General features: G+C 41.9%; 1 protein-coding gene across 6 annotated transcripts; it reads left to right on the top strand.

The window, feature by feature from the left end:
* The first annotated feature begins 5,170 nt into the window (after nucleotides 1–5,170).
* On the top strand, nucleotides 5,171–22,827 carry RHOH (ras homolog family member H). Of its 6 annotated transcripts, none has more exons than XM_068943100.1 (3): nucleotides 5,171–5,532; nucleotides 6,614–6,666; nucleotides 19,593–22,827. In XM_068943100.1, exon 3 carries the CDS (start codon nucleotides 19,821–19,823, stop codon nucleotides 20,394–20,396), a length of 576 nt encoding a protein of 191 aa, XP_068799201.1. In that variant the 5' UTR covers nucleotides 5,171–5,532; nucleotides 6,614–6,666; nucleotides 19,593–19,820; the 3' UTR covers nucleotides 20,397–22,827. The 6 variants fall into 6 exon arrangements, with proteins under 6 accessions (XP_068799201.1, XP_068799198.1, XP_009671689.1 ...); XM_068943097.1 differs by having other exon boundaries at nucleotides 6,614–6,720; XM_009673394.2 differs by lacking the exon at nucleotides 6,614–6,666.
* Nucleotides 22,828–23,166: the final 339 nt, after the last annotated feature.

Genomic DNA, 23,166 nt, shown 5'->3' with positions numbered 1-23,166 from the left:
CCTTCTCCATGGTTTCAACAAGCCACAGTGATTATTTTCATGTTAAATCCAGACTGTGGAAGGACGTACACATGTCTTTGAGGAGGGAGAAAATTACAAAAGTCAGACAATTTGCAGAAACAGATCCAGGTTTGTACTAATGTTGCTTTGTTTGTGGAAGTGTTTATAGGAGAGGGCTGCCTGTGAGACCAACGGGCTGGACGATGGAGTCTGTCCATCTTGCCAGCCTGCACTGATCTGCTGCCAGAGCCCTCCTCTGCTGGTATAAGCCCTGCAGCTCCTTTGCTAATGTTTTTTCTCCTTGCGGACAGCACAAGTTGTGTGGCTGCTGTGCTCTCATGCCGCATATCTACTCTGCTTTCCTTGAGGGGTCTGAATATCTCCAAGGGGCCCAATCAAAAAAAACAGTAGGAAAAACCTTCTAAAGGCGTGCGTCATAGGTGGAACAAATCTTATTCCCTTAAGGTAGCTGATGGTTATTTTGGGAATCAGGACACATACCTAACGTTGAGGAGAAAGATTAAATTTGTTTTCAGTAATGTTATTGCTCTCGTGCTGGAATGTTTCAGGAATAGAGACCGGGGCGGGGGGGGGGGTTGAGTAACCCTCAGTAGAGTACCTAAACACACTTCCCTTTTAAGAAATAGGAAGTAGATATTCACATTACTATAAAGAAAAGCACTTCCCATAGATAGCTCTGACCACCAGATCCTCCTTGTCGTCATGGAAGGATTTGTAGTGGGAAGTTATCTCACTCTTTCTGTTTACAAGATATCAAAGCAAAATGTATAAATGTTAATTTTATCACACAGTATACATTACTGACAACCAGATTTCAAGAGCCATATCCCAGAGAAATAGCTAATTGGTAACCAGTGCACAGGGGGGAAAGATACTTAAAGAGTATCTCTAATTCTCTAGTTAAACACGCAGAAATCTGAGCTCTCAAAGAGTAGAGACACCTCTGCCCATCTTAGCTATGTAGGTATATGGGTTTAGTTCATGCAACAGGGCTAGATTAGTTGTTGAAAGAGGATGAATAGTAATTTAGATGCCCACACCCAAATTTCAGAGCCAAACCCAAATTTGGCCAGCAGCTGCCCCTCACGGAGTGCTCCCATCCCCTTTGCTGGCTCCAGTTTCCCAGTGGGGCCAGGACTCCCCGCGGGAGGCAGGCAGCATTTCGGCCGGCCCCCCCACCTCCCCAGGGGTGCAGCCGGGCCGAGGAGGCAGCAGTGCCCTTGAGTTGCCCTCATGATCACTGCTGCGGCGAGCAGGTGGGCGGTGGGGCCCGGCTGACCGTGCTGGCCTGCGTCCCTGGTGTGAGCTTGGCTTTGGAAGTTTTCTCCGTGAACTTCAAAACTTGCTTGGCAGCGTGCTTGCTTGGCTGCTGACCTTGGCGGGGAGTTAGGGGGTCTGCGGGGAAGGGGTGAGATTTCAGACTTACTCCTGCATTTAGGATGATTTCCTGTTAGGCAGCTCCAGCATGGGTGCGCTGGGGGGTCTGGAGTCACCCTCTGAAGACATCTAGTTCTCCCCAGGTGAGGTGTAGGCCAACCAGCCTCGCTCCGGGTCCAGGGATCAGTTTTCTCTCCACGTGCTTCAAACTGCGTCAGTACCAAACCTAGGGATGTCCAAGCACTGCATTAGCTTGCATAGGAACCAAAGCATAAATTCACTGAGGCAAAATAATTAAAAGCGTGAGCTGTTTCACCAAAAATCAATGTAGAAGCTGCTTGTGAAGCTGCCTTTTCGTTTCCCCTTTCAGATGTAGCTCTCTTACAATGAACAATTTCACTGAAATTGCTGTGCCTTGTCTATTGTGGAGACTTTTGTGATGGTCTCCTCCATGCTTGGAGGAAGTCCCCCTTGCCTTGAGGTATTTTTCCTCATAGCACCCCTGGAAGGGGAGTACTCTCGCCCCCAGGGTTAAATGGGTCGAGGCACCCTCCCCTGTACTGCACAGGGCCTGGGGACAAGCAAATAGCTGCATCCCGGTCTTCCCAGCCCAGAGCTGGCATCTTGACCACACGCATTTCTCCTGCCTTCCTTTGATACTGTTAGCAATAAAGTTTAAGCTCTTTCTTTACCAAATAAGCACGTCCCACGTACATTTATAACTTCGGTAAGGTGTCTAGACACAAGAAGCAAATGTCTTTATTTTGCAAAATATAATGGTCACCTAGGTTGTAAGAAAGGCTTGTAGGGCTAAATACGAAGGGTATTAAGAGTGTCATGGTTTACTTCCTCAGTATTGCACACACAATATTATTTGAGGCTGTCCAAAATCAGAGCTGAGAGAACCTGAGAACAGAAAGGAAATCAGGCAGGGGTGATAGGAAAATCTTCCTTCCTTGATCTCACAGCCCTTCCCAACACCTACGGTCTGCCGGCTTCTCCAAATAAGATAGAAATCAGCAGATTAAAAGACAAATGTGACCTTAACCCGGGATAATGTTATTTACATGATTTTTCATAAGCCCTTAGTTACTTGAGGTTTGAGACTTTATTTTTTGCTAGCAACAGTTTTTTCAATGCAAAAATAATTTACAAACCTCCATTCCACCCCCACAAATATTTTCCACAACAAAGTGTTTGTTTCTGAAAGCCCAAGATAATATGACTCATATTGAGTTTTTAAAAAAGGAGAAGCAAGCTATTTTTGAATGCATTCACAATATTCTTTCACAGCCAGATTTTCCCCTCTATCACACAGCATGAACAGGTGAAAAGGGGCAGAAAAACTGCAATAAGAAAGACAAAAAAAAGCAAGACTCAAAGGAAATATGACAGTTAGGCTGCAATGTTGCACCTAACTCGGGAATTCCCTACGCGCTGTGCAAAGAGTGGGAAGCCGGGGATCTCTTGGTGGCGTTCCAGGCCACTAGGAAGTAAAGTCATGGAGGAAGTGCTATGTCTAGCATATGCACTCCTAGCAAAAGGCTCCAAGTTTTACTCAAAAGGGAAAAAAAAGAAGAATGAAGAAAGGAAAAGAAAATCTGACTTTCAAACTCTTCTAGCAACAACCTATCGGGTGAACTTTCTCCAGAAAGTACAGTGGAGGGGAACGTGGTGAAATTAAGATATGTAAGAACTTGTCTCTTATTCTGAAGTCCTGCTTTTTCACAGAGCTCAGTTGTTTGAAAAGTTGTTTATGAAGTATTCTACAGATGGATGAGCTCTTTATCCAGAATGCAAACTGCTTACCCAGATGGTCTCACATCTGGATTAGCCTTCAGTACGAAACAGAAAAAAATAGTTGCATTTTGAAGCAGCTGCAATCTGTAGCAGGCCTAAAATGGGTGTCACCTAAGACACTGGTATCAATATAATTTGTGAATGGCATTTATTTCTCTACTCTGATAAGCCACAGTGTTCTGGTGGAAACATTTCAAAGTGTTTGGGTGTCTGACTTTCTTCACCGTGATCGCAATGGAAACTTATTGCCTGATTGCATGCACTAGTACTGAGAAGCACAAACCTGGTTAAAAACAGAAGAATAGGTATTTTCTGCGAAAATTAAGTGCCATGAGCTGTCAATAATCCACTGAGGCCCCTTTTCCAAAATCTTGTGTCAAACCGAAAAGAAGATTGAAGCCTTTAGGAAGAGAATATTCCAAAAAGGTCTTTTGTGAGCCACTTTTCCTTGCCTTCATGGATTTCTCACCCTACCTGTGCTGCACTGTTTTGGGAACTTCATCTCAGCAGGTTTACATTACAGCGTATTTACATAGTATTTACACAGGTAATATTCTTTCTGCAGCTATTTATATTTTTGGCACAAACTGTTTTTCATCTGCTCATAAATTATCTTCTTGTTTTCTATTTGCTGTATCTTGTAATTTATTCTTTTGTTCTTAATCATTCTTGGAAGCAATATAGCTTAACTTGGAATGCGTTACACTGGCATAAAGTTTATGTCAGTCTCTCTGTGTGTTAGCTCTCTTCAGAGAGTTCCCACGCTGCAATGAACACAAAACGGATGGCTTTAGATCTGGGTCAGGCAGTCCATTCCTACAACTTCATGGCTAGAGATGGCCAGAAACGGCTTTGTTGAACCCAAAGTATTTTCTGAGAATGCCTCGAGTTCCATGTCTCTGACCCCAAGGCAGGTTCTGAGTTGGCCAGGGAAGACAGCGCTGTGTCTCTGGCTGAGAAGCAGCCAGCCTGCTGCACTGGTCAGCTTTGGGGCCCCTTGCCTTCGGCTTTGGGGCAGTCCTGCTGTGCCAGGCTCCTTCAGGAGTACGGGACAGAAGCGCCCTCCCCTCAATCCTGATTGCCTGACCATCCAAAGTTGGCAACCTCTTATACCATCTGGTGGCTCCCTCCTAATCTGTGCAGCCAGGTTTCCTTCTGATGAAAAGGGTGGAAAGGATGGAGGAATCCTCCTCCACATCGGGGTGAGGGAGGCTGGATATGCCTGAGTCAGGAAGGACCATGCAGGGGGCTGGGAGCTGGTAAATGCTCGTAGATCCCAGAGTATAGACATAACTGGGACTCTGCCGCAGAGCCAGGCACTTGAAATCCCTAAGCTATCCTCAGAGCTTTGCTTCCAGAGTTGTGGCAGGAAACCTAGAAGTGATGAGAGCCTGGCCTGCTCCGGGTTGTCCACACTGGGATAGTCAGGGATCCCCATGCTTGTGGCCCATCATTGCAGCTCCTGCTCAGCCTCGTCGTGCTGGGAGAAGAGGGCACAGGACACCGGACATGTATGCAAGTAAAATGACACAGGTTAATCCTAACCGGTGATACTGGGGAATCCTCACTGAATTAAGAGAAATCCCTATAAACCAGATTCAAATCCGTGTAAAAGTGCCTCCCCTGCGTTTTGCGCAAGGGCCGCTAAGTACACACACTCTCTTTTTCTTTGAGGCAGGGCCACATTCCAGCCTGCATAAAAATATCCTAAGTCTAATTCATGCTGTTGGAGTGTCAATCATATATAGTACTGCTGGTCAGTGGTCGAGCTGTCCCTCTTCTCCGAGTACAGGATTTGCTGGATGGCACCCTGCTATTAGCCGCTATAGCAGAGAGGAGGCAGCTGTAGGAACAGCAAATTGCAAAGAGAAAACTTTCTGAAGCCTGGAGGTTTTGTCCCCCTCCCCCGTCTTCAAAGAGCAGGTTTTACGTGCGCTCCTGTAGGCACCAAAGAGAATAAGACATACACACTCATACACCAGCCCACAACAAAACCTGCACAGGCAGCGCTGAGGAGCTGTCACCAGGAAGCTGACTTAACCCAAACCACTCAGCTATTTCTCGTCACACTGTATCTGGGTCTGCTGCCACTGCTGCCTCTGGATGAACCAGCCCCAGACTCTAGGACTTATTTGGCCTGTACGTGTAGTGCTAGCTGGTTACTTCTCTTTTTTTGTTTTTTCCTATAATATAATTGTTCTAATCTGATTTAAACAAAATCCATCTGAAAACCAAGAACACAGAACTCCACTCTTTTTTTCTTCCCGTCTCACTTAGAGTATTTGACTTCCGTAACGTTTATTTTCAACAGCCGCTTTCAGCTTCCTGCATCTGGTGAGTTCTTTTTTTTTTTTCCTAAGTGTCTTGATGTGAATTTATATTCTGAATTAAATCCAGTGTTTTTAGTTTTACTTTTATTAATAAATTTCTGAAACTGATACACGTAATTAGTTTTAGTTTTAATACCATCTGTAAAGTCTTTGATAGTGTGATACTGTGTTAAACATTGGTCTAATCCCCCAGGACACGTACGCTCTCCTGGACTTTTTGCTTGTTGCAAAGTTTTTGCCGTTTCAGCATAAAAAGTCCTGGTATAAAAGTAGAAAAAGTGGAATGATGGGCTGTGCCATGTCAGGAATTTACATTTTATTTAATGTAAGAAAAAAGAAAGAAAAAGTGAATTACTCTAAAAATGGTGTGTCTGGTTCTGACCCCTTTTGCTGTTGCATAAACTATGAGCCCAGCAGAGAGGCACGAGTGTAAGCCTGCAATGCCTCAAAGGATGGTTTTCTTCCTCATCCATGAAGCACACTGTAGCTGTGAGGAAACTGTTCTGTTTCATCTTAAATGGTTCCAAGCAAATTTAGATGTAGATTTTATTGTGAGAATTTGTGGCAGGCAAAATTTTGGTTATTAGGACCAAAGTGAGATTCAAATTGTCTTTAATTTGCCAGTATCTTCGTCACCAGTTCTGGCTGCCGTGGAAGCATGGCCCAGCTGGGGTCTGACAAGCTTCTCCATCTTCGTTCTGAGCAGGAAGGGCTTCATGGGAGGTCTACATGGCCGCGGACGTAACTCTTCGCTTTCCTCTTACCCCTGCACCTTCTTCTCCCCTGTTTTCTGAGTCAACCGTGTCATGCTCATGGTATGGGATCCCATTAGAGAGTGGCGTAAGGGCGCACACACTTGTGTCTGTGTGCACATCTATACTCACGTTTTTAGATTCTGCTTACCAAAACTCTGTCTTATATTGTTTTAGTGGCTGTGGGATGGTCTTGTCACGGTGCCAAAGACAGGCAGTTACTCTAAAAGGTGAATGAGGAAAAAGCGTGCAGAGGCCGGAACCATCCTTCCGACATAGGTCCCCACAAAACATTTGAATGTGGCTCTAAGATTTTCTGTCTTCTTCTTTCAGCTGTGTTTCCATCTGTGCATGGGGCGGGAGTGGGGCTGCGGCATCTGGAGGAGGTAAATCCTTTAACAAAGGGTTTGTCCTGAGGAAAACATTTCCAGAGGAAAAAGGTAGGATAAATGGGATTAGACAGTTGTTAGCAAACAGAAGGTCAGCGTTTTTTGGATCTCAGTATATGTCTGTCTGCTGTCGCCGTCAGAATGAGGGGGAATTGTGCATTGCATTGTGCTGCTTTGTATTTTGCCTTTCTAAAACCCACCACAAGTGTTCCAGTAGAAAAGGTCGTACACATACGCTAGATTTCAGAATGTGGTTTGATTTCCTCTATCCCAGGTTGATCTGAAGATGTGCCATGCAAGTGAATTCCATTTTAGCAGGGAAAGTGGGTATGGGTTGGATGTGAACACCCTGTCTGGGACATGGGGACCCCCTGTAGGGTAGAAAAGCCCCATGTCCACTTGCTTCCTACTGGTCCATTGGGTGTGTGAATTTGGTGGCAAAATGGAGGTGCTCTCCCTGCTGCGTGTATCTGCCAGACCGAGAGACTGATATTACAGTGCCATCAGCTGATTACAGCTGCCAGCACCAGTGATATCAGAGAGGCAATCTCTTGTACAGCTAAGGGCAAGCCATATAAAGCCTTGAAGATTTAAGTAGACACTGTACGGTATTTCCAAACCGAAGTGGAAACGAGCAGAGTTTGTGGTGGCCGTCTTGCAGACTGAGCCTGTACCCTGTCTTGTAAAGCAACAGGGCTGCAGGAGCGGAAGCGCCTTTCTCTGCGGCATGCTTCTTGATAACCGAGGAGGACATCAAGACTTGGAGGTGAAAGTCTGTCTGTTTCTCTTCGTGCTATTGCTATATAAATCTAGATGGGTACCCAGAACCAGCTAAGAGCTTTAAATGAAAGGGATTTTCACTGAAAAATGCCTCTTCTCCCTAAAACAAACATCTCCATTTTTTTTTATAAAATGTTGCTGCTATGATTCTATAACTTTAATTAAGAAATAATCCGATATTACTGAACACACTGTTCAAATGGTTAAGCTGATTTGATTTGACTATACAATGAAAAATTGTAAATTTTTTCGATAACGGTCTGATTATTATTTGAAAATAACTAAAATGCATAACTGAAACATGCCTATTTTGAAGTCTCAACTTGGCATTTCAGAGCTTAACATCATTTCCAAATTAGGTTCTCATTTTTTTGGTCAGCAGTGTGTGGTTTTATTAAATCAGCAGTTCTCAAATGTTTCCATGCTATGAACACAGCTTACAGCTGAAAAAAGCCTTGGGATAACCCCAGCACAGAAATCAAGAAAGGAAGTCGGCTGTGGCTATCTCAAGCCTGCTATTAAAGCATTGCTCCTTTAAAACATTGGACAAGATCAGAAAAATATAACCAAACAATGTTAAAACAAAATTTGTGGGTTGTAACCTACCAACAAATATTTTCTACAAAACCAAATACAGCTTCATGTATGTTTAGCAGAATTTAGCTGTGCTTCATTTCTAATGTCAGTGAAAAATCTGAAAACCTTCCTAACCCACCAAAGAGAGAAATTTGGAGCCAGAAAAACCTCTGTAAGGCAGCAGAGAGCATGAGCACTGGAAGCCATTAGTACAAAACTTCAGTGTAATAGGTCTAAAATGAGCAGCTGCCAAAGCAGTGAGGAGCAATAGGCACAACTGGCCAGGTCCTTCCTAAAGCTTTGCTTGCGGGGGGCGATTCCTGCCGCTCTAACAGCTGGACGATAGCTCGAAACAGAGCCTGGGCACTTGCTGTACACCTATGTTTATCCCAAAGTGGAAGAGGGTATGACAATATCTGCTTGTTCCTAGACCTGCTCTTGGCTGGGCCCTGCATTTGTCACAGATCCTTTGGTCTTTCCCACCCTTCGCAGTAGCTTCTAGCAGCATCTGTGTTGTATTTTTGGCACGAGAACTCTTATTTGGTCTTCAGTAGCAGAAGCCAAGGAGAGCTGTAAATTCATAATTGATGAGGGTGGAACTGACCTCGGCCCGCTTATCTCCACCTGGAAAAATAACTGGCCATATGAACCTGCTGAAGACCACAGGTGAGTTCTGTTACCGGTTAGGGGCTTCCCCAAGGGGGGACCGTGGTGACATACCACATCGGAAAGACCCGACATGTGCAGGAAGGAATGAACGCCTCTTCCAGCAGCGGCTGGGATGGAGGGCTGTGGTTAGACAGCCATGCCTGTCACCCACACTGGTTTGCAGGAGAGAGTACCAGTCTAAGTAAGTGATGTTCGTCCAGCTTGAAGTTGTTTTGGTATCTGGTGATACGTTTTTTTCTCCTGACTGACAGTGATTTGACTTCGAAGGTTACTCTGGTTTATGTACAACTACAGATAAGATTGGCTGTCCTACTGCAAACGTGGGAGACCAAGACCCCTAGGCAGTTAAACTGTTTGGGTTGTCTTCTGCGCATGCCTTCGCTGAAATACTGTGAAGCCTTTCACTCTAGCAAGAAAGCCTTTCTTTCCTTTTTGTTGAAATACTTGTTAGCGGACACATAGTTTATTGGCATCCTGCCTTTTTTAACTAAAATGACTGTGCTTAAAGCCTGGTTAAGTCTTGGTGCTCAAATTGTAGCCACTTTATTAAATTAACGACGTCCTGAATTATCTATTAACTTCCTCACATCATCTGTGTGCTTATGTTTTCCTCATTACGAAAGTATATTATAAAATGTCCTTCTTAAAAATCCCTCATGTAATTTCTTTTGTTTTCATCAATATAAAAGCTGGTTTTAAAATTCATATGTCCTTCGATGGAGTTTTAATTCTGGATGAAAAACTGCTGTATGAAATAGTTCTGTGAATTTGAACCAAGTCTCCCAGGATTTAAAATCAAGCATGGGAAATGCTTTCATTAAATTCAGGCTCTCCTACAATATCTCTTTTTTCACATGTTTGATCGTTTTCATGCAAAATATATGAAAATCAAGGAAAATTTTAAAACGTTCTTTTCCATGCCTCCCACTGAAAAACAGAAACTGTGCAATGAGATTTACCATAGCCTGGGGATTTGCACAATCTTTTCACTACATGAAAGTCAAATACATGTCAGCTTTAAGAATGTGCAAAGGCTTCTCAAAAGCCTGAACTGAAGAATGAGTAAAAGGGACTTGTATATTACTTTTGATGGTAAAGAGTGGAGCCTTTTCTCCTCTTACCTGTTCTATATGACCCGGTGCTGTCTGCAGTATTGCATGTTCTGTAAAAAAAGTGACAAGAGATTAAGGTTATACTGGATTTGGAGAAAGGTGAAGGAAAGCAGGCTTTAACGGACATATTCTGCTCCGGCATATGGTTGATGTAAGGTATAAATCAATGTAAAAACTGAATAAGCAGGTATAACTTGTGCTACCTCAAAAAAAAAAAAAAAGTTGTCAGCACGCTCCTTTGAAACTGTGCTTTAATCACAACTATGCATAGGATATATGCAATTCCATGTGGGCAAATAGACATGCGCATTTGTTGTGCTTAATCTGCTACAATTAAGGAATTCTAGGACGTTTACATAGTGAGAAAAAATCTTTTCCTACCTACCCTATAAATAAGTATTAACTGATTTTACCCTAACGCCAGGTAGAGCGCATGAATCCCAGGCTGTGTGCTAGACTGTAGAAGGCAGCTCCTCTTTAATTTATAAAACACATTAAAGGGCTAAAGTATACATGGGGGGAAACATATGGGGGGAAATTTATGATAACTGTATGTTTTTATATAGCAACTTCTACCTTCAAAGGGATTAAAACTGTTTCCAAGCATGCTCTCCAAATTTTTAACGCTTTAACATACATATGTGCACACACAAAAATTAAGAAAGAACTTAAAATAATGGCGGCTTCACTCTGGCTGAGGTCTAGACTCTAATATATACAGAGGCAAGAAAAACTTTTTAATGTTGGCTATTCTCAGGTGAAAAGTTAAAAGCATCAGCCAGTACTATAAAATAAATAACCAACCAAATTATTGTTGCTACATCCTGGCTTTGCTCATTACATTAAGAAGTTTAACATACATTGCAACAAAACTAAAGTGACATGCATTAAATACGTATTCCTCCCCAAATGAAAAAAATTCCATGTGCTTCATCCAGAAGTCATTACTGACTGACACTGAATTGCTCAGTGTCAAAGGATGCATCATTATTTGCTGCTCAAAACATGTATACACTCAATGCATATTTTCTTCTTATCACAAAAGATGCAAAAATAATCTTCTATCAAACATTGGATAATTTTGTTAATATTTTCCTCCTCCACCTTTGCCTCCCATTGCAATCAAACTTTTGCAAATGCTGCATGACTTAATGAAGGTGGAGAAGCTACTTTTACCCCCCTGTAGTCATGGGGAGAAGATGTGGGCTTGAGAGTCTCTTATTTTTAGCACTTGTGATAGGCATTTTGTAAAAAAAGATGTGATGAAAGCTTGGTAAGCAACACCTCTGTGTGTTTAAGTGAGCAAAGTTAAACTTGAAGAGACAGCTTAAAGTAACCTTGGAGACCTTGCAAGGGCTCAGTGGAGGGCAGTGGAGAAATGGTAGGACTTTTTTTTCAGACTTTCTACTGCGGTTGGCGTGACACAGGCCCAGAAAGAAAGAAAACCCTTTCGCCTCAGTACAAACGTGTATGTGGGGTTGCCAGGTTTTTAGTTTTGACATTTTATCATCTTACACCCCTGCGAGATGTAATATAAGTCTGTGTATCTCCTTAACAACAAGTTATTGTAACATACTGTGATTTGTGTCTAAAAAATTTAACGGCTACCATAGAAATACAAGACTGTATGATCTATCAATCATGTACCTATGTTACTGCAAATTCAGATTCATTTGAGCAGTCATTTCTGCATGTGTATACAAATATACACGCATATTTATACATAGAAATAAAAGAAAATATATTTAAAGACCACAAACTTTGTGACGATGCATCCGTTGTTTGATGCAAAATATATACGCAGGTTTTGAAATGAGGGTAAGAGGTTTTACACTGAATATTTGTCTGTTCTGTGTAGCAATCTGTAGCAAAATCTTCCACACATGAGTATGTGTGCATATATCTGTGTATATGTATGTAGACACCCACACAAACAGACATGCAGGCACATATGTATGTCATGTACTTTTGTGTACATGAATGCATAGATTCATTATTGAAATAGTTACAGGTTTTGAATATATACTGTTTCATCTTTGGATATTACTGCATGTATATGTGTGCATATATATGTATACATAATGCATCTATAATCATATGCATCCAGTCTAGCAAATAATGCATTATTCTGAAAAAAATTACAAGTGTTTATTTAAAACTAACAGATATTAGTAGTGTGTAGAGGAGAAATGGGTACTTCATGATGACTATACTTGTATCTGTAGGTAGCAGTTAACTATTAAAAGCCTGGGGAAAGGGCTAGACTTTATGGAAAGAGAACATAATTTTTGTTTGAGGTTGTGGATAAGAGACTACTTCAAATTTCGTGAGCCAAAAATTTGAAGAGATTTTGAAGAGTTAAGCCAGTAAAAAAAAAAACAAACTACATAAATATGCCTTTTTTGATTTGTCTCGAACTTCAAAAGAAAGGCTAACTGTTTTAAAGGAGGATGTGGCATGGAAAACTTGAAGTGGTTTGGAGCCCAAGCTGCAAACATTTCCACGTGTGAATAATTCTAGACATGGTAGTCTTATTGAAGTCAAGTGAAGTGCTTAAATACTTTGCATTTTATAAAATTAGTCCTGCAGTTTGCTTACAATGAAATTAGACATAAAAACTTGCATTAAAACTGGAGGTTCAGTCTCATCCACAGGATGATTTTTCATAGCTGCATGTAGTAGCACTATAGTCAGTGCACAGAGGTTTATCTTTGCTCATCTTCATGCATCGCTGTATCCCTGTCCGCACCCAAAAGTAGTTCTGTGACAGTAGTGAATATAAATAAATAAATAAATAAATAAATACATATGTATGCATATATATACCCACAAATATGTACACAAGAACAGGGACTGTGAGGGAACTTAAATGGCCGGCAAACTTCTATGCTCAAACATGCAGGTGACGTTTGCCTGTCAATTGCTTCATGTAAGGTCATAACTGTGGTGAAATTCAAGACATGTTTAAGAGCAGAAAATAAAAGTTGTCAGAGGGAAGGACGGGAAAGGCAGGCTGACATGCCCGTACCTGGCAGAAGGGACACACTCGGCAAGCACAGAGGAGGAGTGCGAGGCACGTGCAATGTGTCGGGCATGACACGCTGCTCCATTTCTACTGACTTTGGAGGCTGTTGGATCAGACTGCGAACGGGCCATGGGCTGGTTCTCTCTGAAAGGGTGAATTTCCTACACTAGATTGACTTAAATTTTAATTTGGAGAGGATGCAACATTTCTACTGGAAACGGGTCATTTCTGAAAATGCTTTGTAGTCCCCTGAATACTGCACAGTCTGTACGTTATCAAGCCATGCCATAAATTCGTGAAAAAAAGACTTCAGACTCTTGGCTTGAGTTTGAAGCAGGTACTTAGCGCTGCCAACTCTCATTGGCTTCTCTTGAATTCAAGATCTCAGACCAATACACTAGAGTCTTAGAGACATTTTGTTAGTTTCTAGAGTGGTTCTAATTATTTGTGTTCACGCTTAGTTTGTAAGCGGCTGAACCGAGGTGCAATTAGTCACAGCTAGATGATCCTTGAAGATAAAATAAATGTTTCATTTGTTTAATTGGGTAATTAGAATTAGGGCTAAATAGTTTTTCTCAGTGAGTCTGACGGTTAATTGAATGGATCTTCAGACATGTCATTATCCACTGCCTATGTGTATTCACTATAGGCAGCTTGTTAAACTAACAAACTGTCAGGTGTTACTTTAGGATAAAATGTCTCATTACACAGCTATACACATATGTGCGTGTGTGTAAGCATGTGTGTAAGTGTACATTTTCTTATAAGGAAAGCTTTCATTGCTTTACTAGGACTTCATGTCTTATTATGTCTTCTAAACAATATTGCTCTGTATTTATCATTGTTCTATAGCAAAATTATCCAGTCTCAAAATATGAATTTTCCGTTAAACTCGATAACTTGATTTAGCTTGCTAATAATAAAGTTATAAAGTTGACTGAATATTTGATCCTAAATCCTTTTTTCAGTTTCAGTTGTCAAAATTGTCAAAGAAAGAACTAAAGGTTTAAATTTCCAGGTATTGTCTTGACCCAGCAGTGTTTGTCCCTTTTTTTAATTTCATGAATTTGGAAGTTTTAAACATCTTGTTTTTCCATTTTTTAATACTGAAGCACTGAAATTTTAAAATAAGAAAAGGATTTCAGTTTGTGAATAAGAAAATGAAAGATAAAAATTTCTAAGTTGTTATGTCTGCAAAGTTGTTATGTCAGGACCCTTTCTTTCTTTTTTAATGTTTGAAGAAATTTGTTTTTGAGAAGACAAGACATCCTGTCTTTGAAAACATGGGCTCAATGCATGTTGCTTGTTCTTCTAACTTTAGTAAGCCATTGCAGATGTGATTTTATTTAAGGATAAAATAGCTGTATAAAAGCTCTCATCCAGGCTTCTACGCATCCTCGCAATTCTTTAAAGTATAAAAACACATTAACTCACAGTTTAGCAATTAATCCGTCAGTACCATAAATACGCCAGACACCTGAAGCATCTTGCCAATGTAACACAATCTGCCATCTTGCTGTTGGGCCAGAGGATAAAGATGGATCCTGTGGGAACCTGCTTGGAAAGGGATTAAGTTGCAGGCAGATTTTTTTGATGCTGTAGGGCGGAAAGATATGGGACTATAAGGTAAAGTCCTCTGTGAAGCAGTTCTTCCTCATGACAGTGGTACCACCGCCAGAAGCCACTGTGGACTGAAATGGTGATGCTGTCTGAGGGACAAAGAGGCTGTTTCCTAGATCAGCAAGAGCAGGATCACTTAGAGCTATAGATCAAAATCCTTTTAAAATGAGTTTAAAAACCAGGAGGCAGGTGACGTACACGTCAGAGCGCCACCTTAATGAACACCTGAAAGGAGGTCTTCACAGCGAGGGGCCATTTGCTTGTGGACCAGCGGCAGTCTTCAAATGGACTGCGGCTGATATGTTGGTTTTCAGTAGCCCCACGCTATGCTGGCAAAGGCATGCGTAGCAGTCTAGAGGTTGGCACCTGCATGGAGCTAGTACAACTCTGATATGGAGCTGAAAACAAAGGGCCGTGCATGACCTTGGCTCTCTGGTCATCTAGTGGGGCATTCAGACAGGATTCATGGCGCCCACAAGGTCTCCATCACAGAGGCCAACCTTCTCCCTGCTCTGTTTTCTGGTTGCTGCCCCTAACTGCGCAACAGCATCCCTACCTTCTCCGGATTTACTGCCCGCCTGCCGGCCCCCACCCCCTCCCCCGGGGATCACTCTGTGGCGCTCGTGGCATCCTCCGAAGGGAAGGTGTAAGCTGTGAGCTGTTCTAGTCAGAGAGGATAGTTCCCATTTTTCCTTCTTCTCCTTCACAGCCTCTAAGCAAGAGATGCACCGAGCGCTTTATGTATCTGCAGTGCAGTCTGAACAAACAGTGATTATAATCAACGTGATAGAAAAAAACATAGAAACTGTTTTGCAGGCCAAATCTCTGTGTGTGGTGGAACTTGGTGTGATGTAAAGAGGAGAAATGTGCGCAGGCAAAACCAGTACATGCATTCAAGCATTGCACAGCAAATGGAAGTCTCTCCAGTGTTTTCAACTTTCTATTAGTATAAATATTCTTATTTCCTTGCAATATCAATTCCCTTCAGGAGCCAGTTTACGCAATGCTCAAGCTTAAAAATTACGCAGCTCATATCCTGGTATCAACAGGAACTGCAGTAAGCTGTAACTGTGGTAGGGACCGGATAATGACAATAATGGTTACTATGTTAATTATTTTAACTCTCAAAAACATTTTGTGACTGGCTGATCAGTATAGTGTCTAAAAAGCCCGTTGTCTTGCCTACTCAATTTTGTTTTCATATGAGCTAATCCCTTCGAAACCCCAGTCTACCCGAGGTTCCAGTATCAACACCCAAGACAGCGTTTGAAAGTAGGACTTCCTAACTCTTTATTGTCCCCAGGTCCTAAGACACTCTCCATCCTCTGCAGAAGTTCAGCTGCAGTGAGCCCATGCCCATCCACATGCTCACAGTGACTTTTAGTAGACGTCAGAGGTATTCCTGGGGCAAATGAAGACCCCATTTGTTTCAGAAGATAAACTTATCCCCTTCCGATATAAACAGTCCTGCTTTCATCTGTTGATAGAATGTTTCAACAAATATTAGATTAATTTTTCATGCAATGTATATTCACGTGGATCCTGAACCTGCAAAAAGCTTGATGCTGGTGTGCCCTCTTCCCACACCGTCGTGTTATGGGATCATAACACTGCTTACCTTCCCATAACATATTAAGGCATGCTAAAGTATGGGCCTGCTGCCCCAGTGGGAGCAGCACCAGGGGCCGTGTCTGCAGGATAAGCTGCAGCCTGCAGTCCCCGGAGAGCAGCAGCCGCTCTGCCCTGGCGCGGCATTGCAGGTGACCTCTGCAACGCTCTGCCCTGTGCTGGGGAAGGTTAGTGCTGCCAGAAACCCTGACCGTGCGGAGCTTCAGCCTGTGCTGTGGGCACCTGGAGAGTAAGGCTTCCCGTGCTCCAGGCCCAGGCTGTGAGTGAAGTCCGAGCGCTGCACAGCCACGTACAAGCGCTAAATGCAAGTTGCTGCTAGTGCCCTCTACTGCAAAGAAGACGGGAACAAAAATATGAACGCAAAGAAAAAAAAGGTTACATTAGTTATGTAGACAGTATCATACAGTTGAGGAAACAGTGCTCTATGTAAAACTGTGCAAGAATTTTCTTTGAAGTTAAATACAAAAATTCATTAAAGGCCACTATTCAGAATGATTGCATCACAATCAGACATATATTCCTATGTTTAATAATATTAAAAAACCCCTCACAATAACATTCAAATAAAATCTTCAGTTAGTATGAGGGATGCAAACAAAATAGTGCAAAAGAAGCTATATATCTGGAATTCCAGATGTAAAATGAACTTTGTAACATTTGTAAGATTTGGAAAACCAAACTGCTGGAAAACCTTTCTTCATCAGCATAAACTCAGCCATCTGCTATTAGAAGTTTTTTTGCAGTCTTTTAATGGGTGCAGCATGTTGCACTGTCGAGGCTAGTCTGTAGTATATAGTAAGAGAGAGAGGAGCAAAAGCTTTTGCCAATATTTACACACCTGGTTGTATACTGATGCTTAGAGCCACTCTGTGCTGGCAGTCTTTAAAGGGCATTGTTTTCTATTGATGTTTAATCTAAAGGGTTTTTTTCCATTAATTGAGATGAACTAGCGTAATTATTTTAATACATTAAAAATTTTCCTGTCCTAAGACTGCGTCGATGACATGCTATGTGCATAATTAAAAATGCAACTTGAATATGCCCTTATGTAGTACCAATAGCATGTGAAGGAGTGTGAACTCCAGATGGCTGTAAACAACAGCAAGATCAGGACCGCTGACTGCCATCTGTCCACGGGATCCAAATACGGACTCCGTTATGTACCCTTCATTTTCATTCATCAGTGGACTGGAGATCAATACAATTTGCTTTTGAAAACATCCCTGCACTGTCGTGGTGGGATGTTTCAGCACTTGTTACTGTGCATATTGACTAGCTAGGTGCACTAGCCCTTAACACCTTTTTTTAGTCTTTAATTGTTTATATATTTTCTTTTCAAAATAGGCAGCATAATCAGATCCAATCATCAACAAACTGAGTAGCAGAACAATTCTTTTGTCTATCTTTCTTTTTGACATTAATGAAGTGGCAAAAGTCACGGTTTGGACACCCTTATTTTTCCCCACTGTCAAATATACACAAAATAATGAGACTAAAGGCATTAAAGGCTACTTGCATGAAGGAAATATTTGTTCTGAAAAGGAGACTTTGTGCATGCTAACTTTCTCCTGGGACTGTACAGTTTTGTCTGAATCATATGCTGCCAGGTTGTGGTGAATTGTGGTGTCCTCAAACTGTGCTGCTGACACAATTTTGAAGTAAACTGCCCTGAAGAAAAGATGCTGATGCACTTAAGTAATTGGACTTCCTGCATAGACTTTTTGGATTTTTCATATTCACATTTTGTAAATATCTTCTTTAATTTCCTTGGGAGGGAGATACATCTCGGGGGAAGAGGAGGAGAAACAGTAGTGCTGGACCTATTTCAGTTTTAAAAGCACATTTCCAATTGCTATCATGAAACTTTAAGTTCAAGGAACTGTTAATTTCCTGGCAGACGGGAATGCTGCCCGGCAAGCCTCAGCCTCCATTTAAATTCTTAGAATTGAACTTACATCGTGAAAACGCACGTTGTGCTTGCAAACCAGGAAGTGCAAACTGTTGCAATGGTTCTTCTAAATACCCGTAAGCAGAGTAAGCCCGAGAGCTGCCAGGCAGGCTCCGTGCAGCCTGTATAAAACAAAATGCACAGGCCAAGTCTTGGACACAGCTTCTTCTGGCCGGTCTGTCGGATGGGAGGAATGGCAGGTGTGCCAGCAGCTGGCAGCACGAGAGGAGGTAGGATGCTGTCTAATTACAAAATGGAAACAGGGGAGTTGCCGATAGCAGTTGTTGATGCCTGTAAAATCCTCTCTAAGCTCCTCCAGCGCTTTTTTTTCTTTTTCCTTTTTAATTTCCTTCATGATATAAGCTGAAGCATTGAGTATATTTCTAGCACACTCTGCTAGATTACTATTACTCTTACTATCGCTCTCTACTATTTCTAGCACACTCTACCAGAAATCCGGGGGAAAGAGTGTTAGCGTAGTGAAACTGGAGTATGTTACTGTAGCGCAGTGTACGTGCTTTTTGTGGCCACCATTCATTTTTGTGCTAATAACCTTAAAATCTGACTTCTCTCTTCATATACGAAGGGGGCAGAAATATATTATTTATGTAATGCACAGAGGAAATTTTGAAATCAAGCTATCATATTTTTTTAACTAGTTTTGTTGAGCAGAACTAATTTTCCTCCAGTTTTGCAGGTGGCAGTTTTCATAGCGTTCCGTGTGCAGCCAGTTTCTCCCTGTCTGAGCAGTGAATCTTCCACATAGCTAGTGGGGAAAAGATAAATGCTTTCAAAATAGGAAAATTTGACTGAATGCTGGCAGGAGCTCAAAAGAAATTACATACTATCAAAAGCTTCTCTCAGTTCAGTTTTAAAACAAACCTAATGGAACTGTATCTCCTTCAAATGAAATTATTTGGTGATGCAGCTTCCTTTGGCTTGTGCTTACTTGCTTGTTGAAAGTGACTGGTATGAAAAAGTTTGAACATTTTTGTATTTTTGCCATGAATTCTGTGTTACTTTTGAAAACGTGTCACTCGAGCCACATCTGAAGTCTTTTCTTCCTCACTGTTGCAATTGATTCTGTGTTATCGTTCATTACAAAATAGCTTAAATCATTTAATGAAGAACTTTTTTTCTCCTGGCAACCCCTAGAGATCACAAGTGTGTTTCTAAGGGAGTCTAAACTCCCTCAGGTCAGGAGTGATTCAGGTTTTTGGTTGAGCCTTGGTTAAAGTCAGAGGCGGCAAATGTCTCACTAAACAGCTATACCAAAGTTAACTTGATTTTGCCAGTTCTTTAGACAAGCGGAGGGAAAAAGTAGTTGGTCTCAGTGGAGAACAGCAGAGCTGATATAACTGTTAGTCGTGGTGGAGCAGCAAGAAGCTTATTTCCAGGAATGGCTGTTGCACACAGCTGGGCAGAGGGAATGACAAAGTTCTGCATCTTCATGTAGAGTACTCCCCATGGCTGTCCAAAGACATATCCAGGAAACCTTATCTTGATCAAGAGTGTTCTGTTCTCTGTGGTTTATAAATGTTACATTTTATTTTTACTCTTCCAGAAACATCATTTGACTCACTGAAGAATTAAAACTGACAGCACCATAGAGTTGTGTGGGAGAAAAGGGGATTTTAGACTCAAGTGACACAATCAAGTCTTGAGAAGTAAAGAAACTTGGATGGCTTCTCCCCAAATGGAAGTGATCTAGAGAGCCCCCTGAGAACGCTGCATCTCTGAATCCAGCTCCTACTGCCTTGAGACGGTGCACTTGGACCTGGACATTAATAAAATGCTGGATTCAATCAAGTGTGTGCTGGTGGGAGACTCTGCAGTGGGGAAAACATCACTCTTGGTACGTTTCACCTCCGAGACTTTTCCAGATGCCTATAGACCGACCGTATATGAAAATACCGGAGTGGATGTCTTCATGGATGGTGTACAGATTAGTCTAGGTCTTTGGGACACGTCTGGCAGTGATGCCTTCAAAGGCATTCGTCCTCTCTCATACCAACAGGCAGATGTGGTGTTAATGTGCTACTCGGTGGCAAACCACAACTCCTTTCTAAACCTGAGGAATAAATGGATTGGCGAGATCCGCAACCACTTGCCCCGCATCCCTGTTTTGGTAGTGGCTACTCAGACTGACCAGCGAGATACAGGGCCCTATAGTTCCTCCTGCATCAGCCCGATGGATGGGAAGCGGCTCGCCCAGGATGTCCGGGCCAAAGGCTATTTGGAGTGCTCTGCCCTTAGCAACAGAGGAGTGCAGCAGGTGTTTGAATACGCGGTTCGCACGGCGGTCAATCAAGCCAAAAGACAGAACAGGCGGAAGTTCTTCTCCATTAATGAGTGCAAGATCTTTTGAGTCCTGTTAGCAGTGGTTTTTGCCCACGCTCGGTCTTTTTTTCTTTGCACAAAAATGCATGAGCAGAGATAGTGAAAAGCAAACTCCCAGCAGGATAGCAGTACAGGTGCCCCTAGTGAGACAGATAGATACTCTGTGTAATCTGCCTTTTTTTTTTTTCTTCTGTTTCGACGGGTACTATCTTTAAAAATGAAAGGTATAGGTAAACAGCCTTCTTCACAAATCTGTGTTTGGTCTTTGCTAGTCTGGACTGCCGCGGGCCTAGTCTGGAGATTTACAGATAATAGCTGTACTGATTTTGTTGTTGTCATTGATGTTCCTCAGATGTTGGTTTGTCTGTGTTTATTTAATGACTGAAACCTCTGCCCGGATCCAGCCCTTTTCTGACAAATCTGTCCGTGTGGAATTTTTGTACTCTAAGAACTTTGTACATAAAGTCTGACCACTGTGTATTCTATTTAAAAGACTTTTGTATATGTTGTTGTAAAATACTGACAGCGTTTGTTTTCATATGTTGGAAGTTCTTCCTTTAGCTAACCACAAAAGCAAATTGTCCTATCTATAAAATAATGGCCTGCAGGCAAGCCTAACATTCCTTACACCTGTCCGAGTTACTATACAATAGTAATCAAATCCAGTGTGTCCAGCACAGGAGTGATCAAAAAATGAGTGACATTTGATAGCTGTCCTGTGGCTTTCTGAGATTTATTTTGTTATCTTTGTCTCATTCTTAGCAGACTGGAGACTGTCTCAACAATACCATCAAAGATAGGATGAACTGGAAACTAACCTAATTTCTTCCTAAACTTAGAGTAGTTTCAACCCTAGAACGGTTGGCTTGCAGGCAGGGCTGGTTTAGATATAGGGGTGGGGTGATGGAGAGAAATCTGTGCTATCATCACCTCTGTTGCCCCTCTGGTATTTCTGTGGCAAAAGATTTTCATCTCCAGGGATGAAAGGCATTTTTTCAGGAGAACTAAAATGCTCAAAATGCTCACATATTTTTAGTATTTTTTTTTTCCAAAGAGTGGTTTTATTGAAACCAGTCCCTAAATATAATAGAAAATTAAGTGCATGGCAATGCTGAATGCACATATTTAGAATGGCTGAATAACTTTTTTTAGAATTTGCATACTGAGCATAATTACCTGGGTTGTATGAAACAAAGAGTGAAACAGGCTTTGCATCCTGGGGAGCCTGGCAAGTATAAGAGCCAAATCCTGAGGTACTTACTTGGGAGTTACTTTCCTGCAGAGAGCCAGTCTAAGGAGGTGGAAACTCCACATGTGCAAGAGAGCTCTGGTGGAAGGTGGGTGTGGGTTCAACACACAATGTCATAAATTCCTTGTGATTTGTAGTGTCCTCCTTCTCTTCAGGTTATCTGTGCAAAACCCTCCGCTCCGTGGCATCCCTCAGATCTTGCAAATCTGTCTCACCCCAGGGTTTCTGCTGCCCACAGCAGAAAACCCCCCGGGGGATTTCTTAGTGCAGCGAGATTTTTGTTCTCTCTTTCCCTGTCCTTTAGCTAGCTCAGAACTGGCCTTCAAGGGGTTTAGAGCATAGTGCCAGGAGAGGTGGCACGTAAAACAGTAGGATGAGTCTCTCTCCACATGGATCCCAAGAGAATGACCTCAGTTTTGACTGAGCCCTGACTCATGTTTTTCAACAGGAATGGATGCAATGGCTTACCCGATTCAAATCCAAGGTGGGACTTCAGGAATTAGTTACCTTATTTAGCAAATAAGCTATAGCTCAGATTTACCTACAGTTTCCTCCTGAAAAAGTGGTCAGGTGCTCTTCCCAGTGCTCTATTCAACCTCTGAGCTCCTTTATAAAGAGAAATTACAAATTAAATCAGTCTCCTCCTATGAAACCCAGAGACGGTCTGACTTGTGATATAGTATTTGCATTATGGCTGCCTTGAAGAACAACTGGGCACAAAATATCCACCATCTCCCAGGTTGGTGAATAGTGCTCATCAACCTTATTTCAAGGGAGACTTCCTGTTATTAAGTACACACTGGTCTCATGTGAAGCTTTTATACCAGCTTTACATCCTTACAAGCTTCTGCACCCTGAGAACCTGAGATGAGGGCTCCCATCACCACTCAGCCTTCCTGTGGTATTCTCTTTCCTGTCACTCTTTCTCCTTCTAAAACTTCAGGCATAGATTGCAAACCCTTTGCCCCCTGAAACACTAAAATTGATGATGTTTGTAAAAGAGCCTGACCTGCGTGATACTTACGTATAGTTACATAAGTGCCTAGGTATTTGTAGTCCTCACTTAAAAACTTTGTGACTTTTGGAACACACGTATTTCTACATCTCAACTCTTGCAATGTCTCTTCACTGATGGTTGTGTTTTTTGTAACCCTAACTTAAAAGTAGCCATTGTTACTGTTTGAACATTAAAGAACACATACAAAATATCGCATTGTATATTTTCAAATCTGTTATATTTTTAGAAATTTCTGTTATGGTCCCCATCCCACTAACTGATTTAATACCTGGTTTAGTCAGCTTGTTTTGAGATATATTTTTGCCACCACATTCCATTAAATAGCCTTTCTTTTTCTGTGGGCTAAGCTTTGTTTACAATAGTTCTTTTTTTTTTTTAATAATTTGAAGAGTTAGTAAGCGGTAGGCCAGGATGCTCTGCTGTGGTATCTGCTGTGGGATGCTGGCATTTAGTGACCAGAAAGCTGCAGAGTGGCTGCAGACAATTGTATCAAAATCAGATGAAGATGTGTTCCAGAATTACAGCATAAGT

Source organism: Struthio camelus, chromosome 4 (assembly GCF_040807025.1).
Source record: "Struthio camelus isolate bStrCam1 chromosome 4, bStrCam1.hap1, whole genome shotgun sequence".
Classification (NCBI taxonomy): Eukaryota; Metazoa; Chordata; class Aves; order Struthioniformes; family Struthionidae; genus Struthio; species Struthio camelus.
This window is presented reverse-complemented; position numbering and strand designations above follow the sequence as displayed.

What these genes read in the sequence shown, in the direction of transcription:
- RHOH (XM_009673394.2), top strand. Translation starts at nt 19,821, where the DNA reads ATGCTGGATTCAATCAAGTGTGTGCTGGTGGGAGACTCTGCAGTGGGG.